This window comes from Gossypium hirsutum, chromosome A07 (genome assembly GCF_007990345.1).
Source record: "Gossypium hirsutum isolate 1008001.06 chromosome A07, Gossypium_hirsutum_v2.1, whole genome shotgun sequence".
NCBI classification, from domain to species: Eukaryota; Viridiplantae; Streptophyta; class Magnoliopsida; order Malvales; family Malvaceae; genus Gossypium; species Gossypium hirsutum.
The window spans coordinates 97578827-97593335 of NC_053430.1; the positions used below are offsets into that span (position 1 = coordinate 97578827).

Genomic DNA, 14509 nt, shown 5'->3' on the forward strand with positions numbered 1-14509 from the left:
GAATAAGCGCAGATTGGAGCGCGTGTTAACAAAAGTTATTGTTGGGAGTTGAAAAGGACAGATTTCTCCATTGTTCCAACCTAAAAAAATAAAACCATTAGGGATTGAAAACTCGAATGTTCCTTTAATTATAAGTAAAAATATAGTAAATAATTTGTGTTAAGAGTTAGATTATATTTTATTTTATTTATTAAAAATAATAAATTAATTATTATATATTAAATTAAATAGTAAATTGGTCTTTTTATTTTTTAAATTTCAAAATTAAAATCTAATTATTAACTCTGTTAAATTTTTTTATTAATTTTTACTACATTTCAAGTTTATGAAGAATATAAAAAGTTATGACATATCCTAACCTGGCTTGATTTTACCATTTTAGTAAAAGTTTTATTTATTTCTTACATAAATTTCTAACAAATATATATATTCACCCATATAGTAGGTATATCTATACTTATTTGATAGGGTATCAACTCAATTACGAAATTACTAAAATATATTATCATATATAAATTAAGTTATACTTTGATGATGATATTTTTTCCTTCTTATTTAATAAATCAATAAAATTTTGGTAATAATGAGATTTAAACTCATAACACCATACATGATAAACAATCAGTTTTACCATTATAACCAAAAACCCAATTGATTTTTATGTGAACTTTCAAAACAATTATATTTGTTACTTACTTAATAAGGATCCATCTCTTAGTGTGCATGGCCGAAAAAACTTGTGACTTTAATGTTTCCGACGGTCATTTTTCTTCCTCAATAGCTAGAAATGGTAATAAATTTATTCCTTGGTATAAATGAACCTCAAGAACACTTCAAGATAGAGGAGAAGAATATTTAAGCATAGTAATTAAGAGAAAAGCTTCAAATTCTTTACCTTTTTTATTTTTTATTTTCTCTTGCACATATCTATTAGGTACTTATTATTATTCTCACATTTATTCTTTGAGAAAGCTTAACATTTGTAAATACACATCTTTGAGAGGTCTTTATTGTTTACATATTTTTTTGTATTACAAAAGGCTACTTAAGGTTTTTGAAGTATAAAACCTTAAATGAATTGTAAAAGGTTTTACTTGAGTCTTGCAAAAATTAGAGGGTTCTGGTTAAGCCATAAAAATTAGGGGGAAAGTTCTATCTTAGTCTGGTGAAAATATAGAGATTGTAAATGTTATATTTTCTTCTTGAAAGATATCAATTCAAGCATAGTGAATTGGGAGAAAATCCTTAGTTCAGGTATATTAAAGTAGTAGATGTAGACAATTGTGGTTGAACCATTATATAAACCCAATTTTTTTTTCTTTTTCCTCGTCATTTAGAAAAGTTTGTAAATAAATTTAAAATATCAATTTATCCACACTTGATATTTTTGAGCCTAACAAATTTATCACTTAAATCAAGTGGAGTGATAAAAGGATTTATATAAAATATTTCTCAATCTCCACCACTTTCTACTAGGATTTTGTCCCCTTAATCCAATGATTTTGTTATTATTATTGTAAATTTTCGAATAAATTTGTTTAATAAAATTTCATAGTGAAATTATTATATTTTGTATAAAATATTATTTATTCAAGTAATTAAAATAATTTATTTTAATTAAATTATTTTCTCAACTCAACTTTAATTCCGTCAAAATTATGATGATTTTTTCATATTAAAATCTAAAAGTAAATAAATTTAATTATCTTTTTTCGTAAATATACAATACCCAATTAATTTAATTTTCAATTCAAGCTTAATTATTTAATTAAAATTAATTAAATAATAATTCAAAGAAATTAAATTAATTTCTAAGTCATCTCTTGTTCCTTTCAAGAAAATGCATTTATTGTTGATAGTAATCAAACATTTTATTTTTCTTTTGTCGTTTTCATTTATTTATTGTACCAGTTCTAATGCAATCCATTCATGGCTGTGTTTGAGCTAGCGATTGAACCAAAAAAAAAATATAATTAGAGCTTAATAATTTATAATTAAATTTAAACTTTTTTTATTAATTACAACATTGTTTAATTATGGAGTCAATCCACTAAATATATTATGATTAAACTCTCAATTATATACCATTATGAAAGCAAATTAGGTTTATGTTTTGTCCAATGATATTATCAAATACAAACATAAACTCTTTCAAGTAACTTTTATGGCAATCTATCTCATACTACATTACCTAGTCTTTATTAAATGAATTACCTCCTGGTGGTATTGATATTGTCTGTGATTTTCTATTGAGACAAAGCTCACCTAATTGAGAGCTATGAGTAACAAGGTTTTTTTTTTAATAAAACTAACCCAAAATTTTTTATTAATTACATAAATGACTTTTTTTTATTAAACACGTAAATGATCTAAAATCTACAGTGAAAGTTGGTCGAGGCAAAGAGTTTGGTGCCATCAACATGCCACGTCAGTAACCGGGATAAAAAAATATTTTTTTGGTGAAGACATGTAGAATGATGCCACCTATATAAATAATAGGGAAATATTGTAATTTTTGAAAATTTGGGAGCTTTAAAAATTTTTTCTTTTTCTGGTAGAGCCTAGTTTTCAATGTCCCCTACCCGATTTCTATCCTTTTTATTATTATTTGTTTTATAATATTTTAAATATATATTTTTTTGGTGGAGCCATTCTAAATGGCGCCACTAGTTCATTTAAACTTTTTGTTTAAACTTTTATTTATTATTTGTTTTATAATATTTTAAATGTATAATTTTTTGGTGGAGCCATTCTAAATGGTGCCATCTGTTTATTTAAACTTTTTTAAAATTTTTTATATTTAAAATTATTAAAAAATAATTTTTTTATTTGGTGGAATCTCAAATCGAACCGTATGATGAGATTATCAATATCGACAGCATTCGAGCTACAATTTCTATCGTACCGGTACTTACAGCTGGGGATCAGCAGTGTTGGCCATATTTTACCGTGAGCTTTGTCAAGCAACAAAACACGGGGTAAGTAACATGGCCAGTTGTGTGGGGTTGCTATAGTCCTCGATGCTATTAAATTGTAGCTTGAATGCTGTCGATATTGATGATCTCATCTGTGCAGTTCGATTTTGGATTCCACCAAATAAAATGCTATTTTTAAAAATTTTAAATATAAAAAATAAATTAAAAAATGTTTAAATGAATTGATGGTGCCATTTAGGATCACTCCACCAAAAAATATACATTTAAAATATTATAAAACAAATAATAAATAAATTTTTAAAAAAATTAAATAAACAGATGACTCAATTTAAAATGGCTCCACCAAAATATATATATTTAAAATATTATAAAATAAATAATAAAAAATGGATAGAAATCTAGTAGTGGACATTGGAAATTGGTGGAGCCAAGACATTGGAAATTGGTAGTGCCAAATTATTTGGCTCCACCAGAAAAAGGAAATTTTTTTTAAAGCCCTCCATTTTTTAGAAATTGCAGCATTTTGCTGATATTTATACAGGTGGCACCATTCTACATGGCTCTACCAAAAAATTAATTTTTTTATCCCGGTTGCTGACATTGCATGTTGATGGCGCCAAACTCTTTGGCTCCACCAACTTTCACTGTATATTTTAAGTCATTTACATTTTTAATAAAAAATGGGTCATTTACGTAATTAATAAAATTTTTTGGGTTAATTTTATAAAAAAACCGAGTAACAACATGACGTGTTTGAGTCTATTCATAAATGTTCTAGTAACAATCTTATACAACATCTAATAAAGGCTTATTGGTCTAAATTGGCTAATCGACTTAGGGACGGTAATATTTGGGATTAAAACCAATATAGTTTTATTAATATTGAGTTTGATTAATTCCCCTTCAAAAACACCCTTGACAATTCTATATATGAAGTCCTCAGCTATATCCTGTAATATCCCGAATTAAGGCCTAATCGGAATAGTGGTTTCGTGACCACAAATCTGAGATAGAAATAATTATTTTATAATTATTTTTAGGTTTATGATATGATTGATAATTGTGTGAAAATTTCATGAAGAAATTTTTGGCATAGCGAGTTTAATTTAAAGTTAGTGACTAAATCGAATAAGTTGCAAAACTTGCATTCTAGAAGTTTTTAGTATGAAATTGCTTTGAAATATTAATTAGGAGGTCTTAAATGGTAATTTGACCAATTTTAAGTTCATGGACAAAATTAGGACATGGAAGGAATTTTTGGAAAGTTTAGTAGTAAGGGCATTTTGGTCATTTGGATATTAAATGAAATAAAAATAGGAAAAATAACCCAAAATGATCATCTTCTCCATATTGTTCTGCCGATTTTTGCTCTCCTCCATAGCTGGGGTTTCTTCAACTTTCAAACTTCATAGTAAGTGATTTCAAGCCCCGTTTTTAATGATTTTTATGTTTTTGAAATCCCGGTAGCTCGATTTAGCTTATGTTAACAATAATTCAACCTATGGTTCATATTTGGAAAAATACCCATAGGTGAAATTCGTGTATTTTGATGTTTTATGACAGAATATGAGGTTTTAAATTTTGTTAGACAACTTGTGCTACTCGGTTTTGAGTAAAAACGAGTAAAAAGGCTTAATCGGTAAAAATATTTAGTAGTCATAAATACATGTTAGAGTGAGAATTTGATGTTGCCATAGAAGGGAAAAATGATCAGAATGTCATAAAACATAATAATAAGCGATGAAGTTTAATTCCCGAGCCTAGGGGCAAAAGTGTAATTATGCAAAAGTTTAGGGGCAAAATGGTAATTTTTCCAAAGTTCGTATTAAGGCCTGTTTTAATGAATGTATGTATTAAATAAGATTAATTTGGTATTATAGATCAAGAGAAACGAGATTCAAGTCGTGATCGAGGGAAAAACAAAGTTTACGAGGAATAGGCTCGATTGTTAAAAATTTTGTACCGAGGTAAGTTCATGTGTAAATAAGGTAGCATAATTGTTATTTTTAAGTTATTGATGTTAAATATATGATATGCTGATTTTTATCATGAAATATATGCTTTGTGGTTATTTTCGAATAAAATGCAAATTAAGTGTATTATTTGTTAAATATAAAGTGCTATCGAATATTGGTTTCGGTATTTTACGGAAGATGGCAAGGAGATGTGTTCGAGGAAAATCCCGTTTGAACCTTAGGAATAGATTAGGATACAAGTGACATGTTACTAGGATGGTTGAACATCCGAACTCGTTGAGTTGAGTCCGAGTTCACTTATGGATGTGAAATGTCCGAACTCGTTGAGTTGAGTCCGAGTTCGTGAGATGTAACTAGGCATCCGAACTCGTTGAGTTGAGTCTGAGTTCACTTATGGATGCGAACGCCCGAGCTCGTTGAGTTGAGTCCGAGTTCACTTATGGGCGGGTTACATGGTAGCTTGGCTACAAATGTGGCACTTATGTGCAAATTATCCATGTATCCGAGTTATATTCCGATGTGTTCAATGGGTAAAATTTCTAGTGAAATGGAAGAACACTTAAGATGCAGGTGACGTATTGGTAAGTATTGTGAAATGGACACTTTGGACAGGTATGTACTTAACCTTCGGGTTGAAAATAGATACAACGACGATAAGGTGGTAAGATGATTAATGATGTTTAGAAATGTGATATATGTTTTGGTGACACCATGCTAAGGTTGTTTGGTATAATTGTATTGTTATGTTACTTGTTATTTGCATATGACTTACTAAGCATTTATGCTTACTCCCTCCTTTTCATTCACTGTAGTTTTGAACAAGCCGGCTTAGGAATCGGGACAGGTCGAAGGTTCGATCACTCTATCCGAAGGACTCTTTTTGGTAAATGGCTTGTAAAACTTAAGTATGGCATGTATAGCAATACACCTATTTTGTGTAAATAATTTTGTGATATGACCATGATTTGGTTGAGAAAATGCTTAATAATGATAAGTCATGGAAAATGCTAAGTTAGATCATGTTTGATGTCATGGAAGTTTAATATGTTATCTAGATCATAAAAACTCATGAAAAGATGAAATTTGCCATAAACAGAATATTGCAGCAACACTGACATGAGTTTGAAAATTTACTAAAAATCATAGAAATTGAATTTGGTGATGGATTAAATATTAAATTTAAGCCTAGTATGTCTAGTTTCATATAAAACAAATGAAACAAGTAAAGGAATTATATGTTATAAGATATTTGAATTTTAGTGAAACAGGGCCAGAGCGATTTCTGGATCCCCTGTTCCAACTTTAGAAATCTACCATAAATTTTAAAAAAATAATTAGGTGGTGTATTTTATATTCTTGGAATCCTTATTGAGTCTAGTTTCGGCATAAATAAACGGCATAGTCATATAAACTTTTCACAGAGAGAAATATGGTTCGTAGTAAACAGAGTTCAGTCCAGTCAAGTCCTGAAATAGGGGTAACTTTAACTAATAAAATGTATTAATTGGCCAAACCAAAAATTCTAGAAAAAAATTAGTAAATAGATATATGAGTCTAGATTTAAGGAAAATTTACGGATCTTGATTTCGAGTTTTTTAACTCGAGATATGATTTTTCTTGTAACTGTGACGCAGGTAGCTAGGAAGCTGTGAATGTAGAAATAAATGATTCGAAGTTCTTAATTCGATAAATTATGTTCGGTAACACCTCAAGCTCGACTCCGGCAACGGTCTCGGGCGTGGGGGCGTTACATATCCCACTAGCTTTGGAAGGATTGTGGTGGACGCCATCAACATTAGGAGCCTTGAGGGGGATAATCTCCAAGAGGGCACACTAAATTTCATTGTAACATCCTACACCCAGTTTGGAGGACGACCGAATGCAAAGCACCACATTCATTATCAAAGCAATGCAAACAAACGTTCATATAGTCATATTTCATAAATTTTTAAAGTTAAAAGCATGCTAATCAATGTATTGAATATTTATAGATCATTACAAGTAAAACTCGAACCCAAATGGACTTACATATGAAGTTTCAGGGTCAAATATGGTCAAATATAGGGCCAAGTTACAAATCTTAGGTCAAAATACCAAAACATGGTAGAATGTCTCAAAACTTATGGTCCATGTCTCGATATTTGCAACCCTTGGAGCTGAAAATTGGTTACTGTCTAATAGGTCTCTGAGACTTTCTCACTAAGTCTTGAGACATGTTCATAGAAATGCATCTACAAGTCTAAAATGAAAAACATGTCTCAAGGCTTGTTCATCCAATCTTGAGACTTAAACCTAGAAATACAAAAAAATATCATTCAAAGTCATGCACTTATGCTTCTAAATGCATTCTAATAAGATAAACACGAAACCAAGAGCATACAAGCACATTTAACAAATTAAAGCAAATCCATAACACATAATTTCATAGTCATATATACATTTAATCAAAATTTGATCATGCAAGTTGTTGGGAATCGACTCGTATAAACAAAGAACTAGAACGAGTAGAGAAGGTCAAACACACAAATATATACGTGGAAAAACTTCTCTCTAATGATGAGGATAAAAAATTACAGGCAAATGAGACTTCACTAATGAGAAAGTAATGGGAAAAGTACAAGATGAAGATAATAAAAAAAAACCTTGAACCCCGATTATAAAGCCCTCCAACTAAAACACAAAATTCTCTTAAAACTCTATTAAAGTTATTTCTTAATTAAATAGTGTTGTATTTTTCATCAACCTTTCTAGAGTTACTAAGACCCTTTTATAGGCCAAATTTGGAGGTCAAATATGACTAAAACGTCCTAAATTAATTAGAATTCGACTCGAAAAATAATAAGAGTTTAATTGAGAGAAGAAACCCAATTTATATGAGATCATTTCACCACGTCATGCCATCATATGTTGCCTCATCGAGACGTCATGTGTCGCGATGTCGAGATGTCTTTTGCTCATGGCAACGCCGACTCTATTTCATCCAAAACACACTCCCCAGAAGTAAATTGCAAAAACTTAAAAAACATATATGCATACCATCAATTGTCAATATAAAGTCATAAACATAAGTAAAGAAAGTTACCAAAAGAGTGTCCGAACATGCAACATTATATCAAATAACCAAAGACAAGTATCTTTAGGATAAGTGTAAGGCCTAAGTACATGCCATATTTAAAAAAAAAAAAAAATTCAAAAGACTTTACAAAAACCAATGCTTTAAAATTTGATACTACTCAAATATATGAACTATTCACGAATCACTTGTAACTTACGCACGAAACAGAATTATGCATGTTGAACTTTTCTATTAAATGTAATATATTATTATTATTATTATTATTAAATGTTGAACCTATAGTTTTAGGCTTTTTAATATTTATATTTATTTTTCCTTTTATTTTCGGAGGCGTCAATTGCAATTACCTTGGAAAGCGCGTTTGAGATTGGTATCGACTTCCACGTCACAGCCCCCCCTTTTTTTTGTTTTATTTTTAAAGATTTTCTCACATATCATCATGAATTTATGATGAACATTGTATCCGACAAAAAGACTGAATTTTTTTTATTTTCTTTCTTAATTTTTCAGAATAATTTACGTGTTGGTTTTGTATCAACGCCTCTCAATTCTTTTTACATTTCTACCATTAATTATTTATTTTTTTAATTATAGATAAAAATATAAATGCTATAATATGCTGAAAGTAGATTTTATATATTTATAATTTAATATTAATATTTTTATTTTTGAGAATTTAATTCTTTTATTTTTTGAATTTAAAAATTTAGATTTATTTGTAGACACTCTAAAAATTTTTCTGTTAAATTTACTGGCGTGATATTTTGAAATTAAAAAAAATACTCACTTAGTATCTATGTAACAAAACAAATGACATTGTAATGATTTGAATTTAATAGAAAATTTTAACAATGCTAACAACCTTTAAAATTCAGATAAACCTTTTAATTAGAATCAAGTAAGATCGTAAATGGATTTATTTAATTTCTATATTATTAAAAAAATTAAATAAGTCCAAATTGAAATAGATTTAATAGTTACTTTTTAAAAAAAATATTATTTACTATTTAACGTATTTAATATTTTTAAAACTTTTATTGTTCTGTAAATAAAATATTTCATTTGAAATTTAACTGCAATTAAAAGAAATAAATTTCAAGCTTTTATATAGTAAATGTTCATTCTATTATAATTTGGGCTTATTTAATTTTTTTAATAGTGCAAAAATTAAAATAGTCTATTTAATAATAAAGAAACTAATTTAATCTAACTCCTATAATATAATATAATATAATATAATATAATATAATATAATATAATATAATATAAGGACTGCCTAAGTATTTTAACCTTTTGGTATCAAACTTTTTAAAATTCCAAATTTTGTTTTTTATATTTTGGTTGCTTAACTTTTCTGTTTTACATATCAATTTTAATATTTGGTATCAAAATTTGCCCAATCTTTGAAACATTTATGGTTTAAGTATAAAATTGATATTGATATTTATTCCTTTTTTCTAAATTGATACTTAAATATTTTTTCTGTCAACTAAATCAGTACATTTTTATAACGCCGTTAAGTTTAAGATAAGTAAAAAAATAAGTTTATGACACGTGACATTAATCACATTCTGATGTCATAATTTAAAATATATTTTAAAAATTAATAAATATTTTAAAATATCATAATTAATATTTAAATATCCTTGTTTTATTTTTACGACATCATCATGATGCCAATGGGTGCATTTTTCCTAGGTCTATCCATAGATTACTTAACTTCACCGGCTAAGACCCAAAATTAGTAGCCGATATCGTCAGTTTAGCCTTAGGAGGACGTCTGCGACCACGTTTTGGAGCCGAAGAACCGTCGAGGACGTTCGAAGTAGCAGAATCTGACACTGGAACTTCTGATTCGGCAGAGGGAGCAAACTTATAAGACTTCCTTACCATAACAAGTTGACCGCTACTTTTCAAGAGCTTCAAATGTTGAGTCAACAACTCGTCGTGATTCGATGGCAACCGTTTGTGAGCTAAAATGACCCTTTTGCTTGATCCATTCCTCTCTTTCAAAGCACCAATGGCCTCGATTATCATGTTTGAGTAAAGAGGGTGGTCGAAAACCGGAGGCATCATGGCCGCCACCGGTGGTTCTACCACAGCAGCTGGAGCGGGGACCATGCGGGGACAGTGGATGGGGGAGAAGGGTCTACGGAGATGGAAGTTGACGGTAAAGAGTTCAATTTATGCTTACTGGTTAAATTTTGCTTTGGGAAAGTGATAATAATTATGGGAGGGAGAGAAATAAAATTTAGTTTTTATTTTATTTTATTTTTCTAATAATAAAAAATGTTTTAATTTTTAAATATTAATTAAGGATAGTGGGTTGGTTTAATTGTTTTAATTAATTTTTAAATATTTTTATTGGTTTTTAATATATTTTTAAATTATGATATCATTAATGTTACATATCACAATTCTATTTTGTCACCTGTTCTGAATTTAATAGTGTTATACAAAAGAAAAAATATTAAGTATCAATTTAAGAAAAATTGACAAATTCAAATTCAATTTGGGGTAAACTAGAAACATTTGTAAATATTGTTAATGCCAATTAAAAATTGTCAAGACAATGCTAGTTACAACTTAAGGAACATCTAGCAGGATAATTTTACTTGCATTAATTAGGTGCCAAGTTTTGATAAACTCTGCTTGGAACTATAATTGTTGATCTTTGAAGGCTTTTAGTAGCTCATAAGAGAAGACTTCACGTGCAAGAATAAAGCCAAGAAAGAATTAGATTTAGTCTTTTAATATATTTGAAATCCCCTTAAAAAGAATATTTGATTTTCAAGGAGTTTGATGACAAGAAAATTCCTGTTGAATATACACTTTATTAAATATCTTTTTAATGCCTATATTAGTGAAATTAGGGATTGATATTGAGTGTAATTTAACAATCTTTTTAAGTTTTTATATTGGATTATAACATGAAGATTGAATGTGAACCATACATTAGTGTTAACAATGTTAAAAGTTAGACTTAAATTTTAAAATACATGGATTAAATTTTAAATTTTTGAAATATCCAGTGACTTAATGACATATTTTAGCTGTACCAAATAACGCATAAGGATTTGCAAATAATTTTGGTAAATAATTTTGAAGTTAATATCATTTGAGAATTATATTATTTGAATAAAAACACCCAACATTTACAGCAAGTACTATTTAATAGTATATATATTTAAAAAGTTAATATTTTATTAATTTCATAACAATTCATTTAAATTATAAAAATTGAATGGGAATTAACTCGGTTTACAAAAATATTTTTTTAGTCAAAATTAAGGTATCTATCATCGTTAACAATAATTAAGTCCTTTTTCCTAAATAATTTTAAAAAAAACAAACGATTAGCTACATAAATATGCTTTATATATATATATATTCATGTGAGCGTAAATTAAATTTCCAACTAAAAAATTAAGAGACAAGATAAACAACTATCATATTACATAATCAGCTAATAACAATATTTTGCAAGTAATTCAATAGAAAAATGTCTTTATGTAAACATTAGATTTTAATGCTTAAACCAGCCAAACCACATTAATGTTACACCTCCAAGGCTTGACGACTTTTCAGCTAAGGTCTAAAAGCTTGTAGTTTGGAGCTAAATGCTCTTCGGAATGTTGGGTAATTTTCTTTTTAAACTTTACTTGATTTTACAGCACTATTATTAGTAAAAGTTTCCAAGGGCAAATTTATGAGCATGCATATCCTATTAGGATACGCATCAATTACATGCCACATTCAAGCTCAATTTTCTTCGTATATCATGCTATTTTTTATACCTATTTTATTTTATGGAATTTAATTATTTTGGATTTATAACGGTTCCTTATAATAATATTGTTTTTAAAATTTAAATACGTGTACTCTCTTTGAAAATGTATATTTTTTTACCATTATATTTAATACTTGTTCACCTTAAAGTTGTTGAATATTGGCAATATCCCACATTAGGAAAAGATAGAAAGGGAGGGGGTTTGGTTTGTTATATATAGAACCCCTCCCCCTTTGGTTGTATCATCCCAAAATCTTCTCCTTTGTAATATTTCTAGAGGAAATATTAATTTGGTAGTGTCCGAGGACGTAAGCTAAATTGGCCGAACCTCGTTAAAACTCTGGTATTTTATTTCTTATTTGTTTGCTTTTATTTAATAGCTTTATGTTGGTTATATTTATTTAGTTATTATTGCTATAAATATCTAAGTGAGTTCTGTCTAGTTGTTGGGTTTTAAGCGGGACCATTGTGACCCCTCCAATTTAACTGGGAATTTTCTTAGTATAATTGTTGGCATAATAATTATCTAAATATTTCTGATAATATTGTTATTAATATTATCGTCGCTTCCGCAACAATTGGTATCAGAGCCAAGGTTTTGTAGTATGCTCTGTGTTTGCAGCTTAGTCTGATCTTACACATCAGAAACATTTCCTAAAGCTTGTGGGTATTCTGCATTTGGTGGCTATTAAGTAGAAGCTATGGCAAAAATGACAGAAGAAAAACCATCAATATCAACAACTTCCACTTCGTACATTTTGCCGAGGATTGGAACTGCAAATACGAGATTTGTAGTGGAAATTTTTGATGGAACAGGTCATTTCGGCATGTGGCAAAGTGAGCTTCTAGATGCCCTCTTTCAACAGGGTCTAGATATTGCCATTGAGGAAGAAAAACCAGAAGGGGTTGATGATAAAGAATGGAAGACCATCAACCGATTGGCATGTGGTACAATTCGATCATGTCTTTCCAGAGAGCAGAAGTATACATTCAGTAAAGAGACTTCTGCAAGTAAATTGTGGAAAGCATTGGAGGAGAAATTCTTGAAGAAGAACAGTCAAAATAAGTTGCATATGAAGAAAAGACTGTTTCGTTTCAATTATGTTCCTGGTACCACGATGAACGAGCACATTACCAATTTTAATCAGCTGGTGGCTGATTTGTTGAATTTGGATGTGACTTTTGAAGACGAAGACTTGGCGTTAATGTTGTTGGGATCGCTTCCTGAGGAGTTTGAGTACCTTGAAACTACTCTACTTCATGGAAAATCGGAAGTAACTTTCAATGAAGTAACTGCTGCATTGTATAGCTATGAACTACGCCGAAAGGATAAGTTGAAAGGTTCAGGTGAAGCAGCAGTGGAAGCATTGGTAACAAGAGGTCGTCAGCAAAGTCAGTCTAATGGGAAGAGAAGAAAGTCCAAAGGTCGAGCTGTTGCCAAAGATGAATGTTCCTTTTGCAAAGAAAAAGGACATTGGAAGAAAGATTGTCCAAAATTGAAGAAAAAAGGGAAGACTCCGCAAGATGCAAATGTTGCAGAATGCAATAGTAAAGCAGAGTCAGACTTTTCTCTTAGTATGACATCTTCAACATTATATGCAGATGAGTGGATCATGGATTCTGGTTGTTCCTATCATATGTGTCCCATTCGGGAATGGTTCTTTGAATTTCAAAAACTAGATGAAGGGGTTGTTTACATGGGTAATGATAACACATGTAAAATAGCCGGGATAGGTTCAATTAAACTGAGGAGTCATGATGGATCTACTAGAATTTTGCGGGATGTACGATATGTCCCAAAGTTGAAGAAGAATCTCATCTCTTTGGGGTCGTTAGAATCTAAAGGCCTAGTTGTGACAATACGAGATGGAGTTCTTAAAGCAACTTCAGGAGCATTGGTGATGTTGAAAGGCATAAGAAAGAACAATCTGTATTACTACCAAGGTAGTACAGTGGTCGGGACAACAGCAGCAGCAATTTCGAGTACCAAGAAGGACGCTGAGGCAACACAGCTGTGGCATATGCGTTTGGGCCATGCTGGTGAAAAATCCTTGCAAACTCTAGCCAAGCAAGGATTATTGAAAGGTACAAAGACTTGCAAACTTGAATTTTGCGAGCATTGTGTTCTGGGAAAACAACGAAGGGTGAAATTTGGCACTGGGATTCACAATACTAAAGGTATTCTGGATTATGTGCATTCTGATGTATGGGGACCGTCCAAGACTCCATCACCTGGAGGAAGACGTTATTTTGTCACCTTTATTGATGATTTTTCCAGACGAGTTTGGGTGTTTCCTATGAAGAACAAAGATGAGGTGCTTGAAGTTTTCCTTAAGTGGAAAACTAAAATTGAAAATCAGACAGGAAGGAAGATTAAGGTTCTCCGATCAGACAACGGTGGAGAATATAAAAGCGATCCTTTCCTGAAGATATGCCAAGATTGTGGCATAGTAAGGCACTTCACCGTAGGTGGAACACCGCAACAGAATGGGGTGGCAGAGCGTATGAATCGAACGCTTGTGGAGAAAGTTCGATGTATGTTATCTAATGCTGGATTAGATAGAAAGTTTTGGACTGAGGCTGTGACGTACGCTCAACATCTCATCAATCATTTGCCATCATCTGCTATAAATGGCAAGACTCCTTTGGAGAAATGGTATGGAAAACCTGCTACTGATTATGACACCTTGCGCATTTTTGGTTCTATTGCATATTATCATGTGAAAGAATC

General features: G+C 30.2%; 1 protein-coding gene across 1 annotated transcript; it reads right to left on the bottom strand.

Annotated features, from left to right (window-relative positions):
* Positions 1–9716: 9716 nt before the first annotated feature.
* LOC121203779 (HMG-Y-related protein A) lies at positions 9717–10109 on the bottom strand. Its single transcript, XM_041074233.1, has one exon. The coding sequence runs from the start codon at positions 10107–10109 to the stop codon at positions 9717–9719; it is 393 nt and encodes a 130-aa protein (XP_040930167.1).
* Positions 10110–14509: the final 4400 nt, after the last annotated feature.

Coding starts and splice junctions, on each gene's coding strand:
- LOC121203779 (XM_041074233.1), bottom strand. CDS start 10,109: ATGGTCCCCGCTCCAGCTGCTGTGGTAGAACCACCGGTGGCGGCCATG.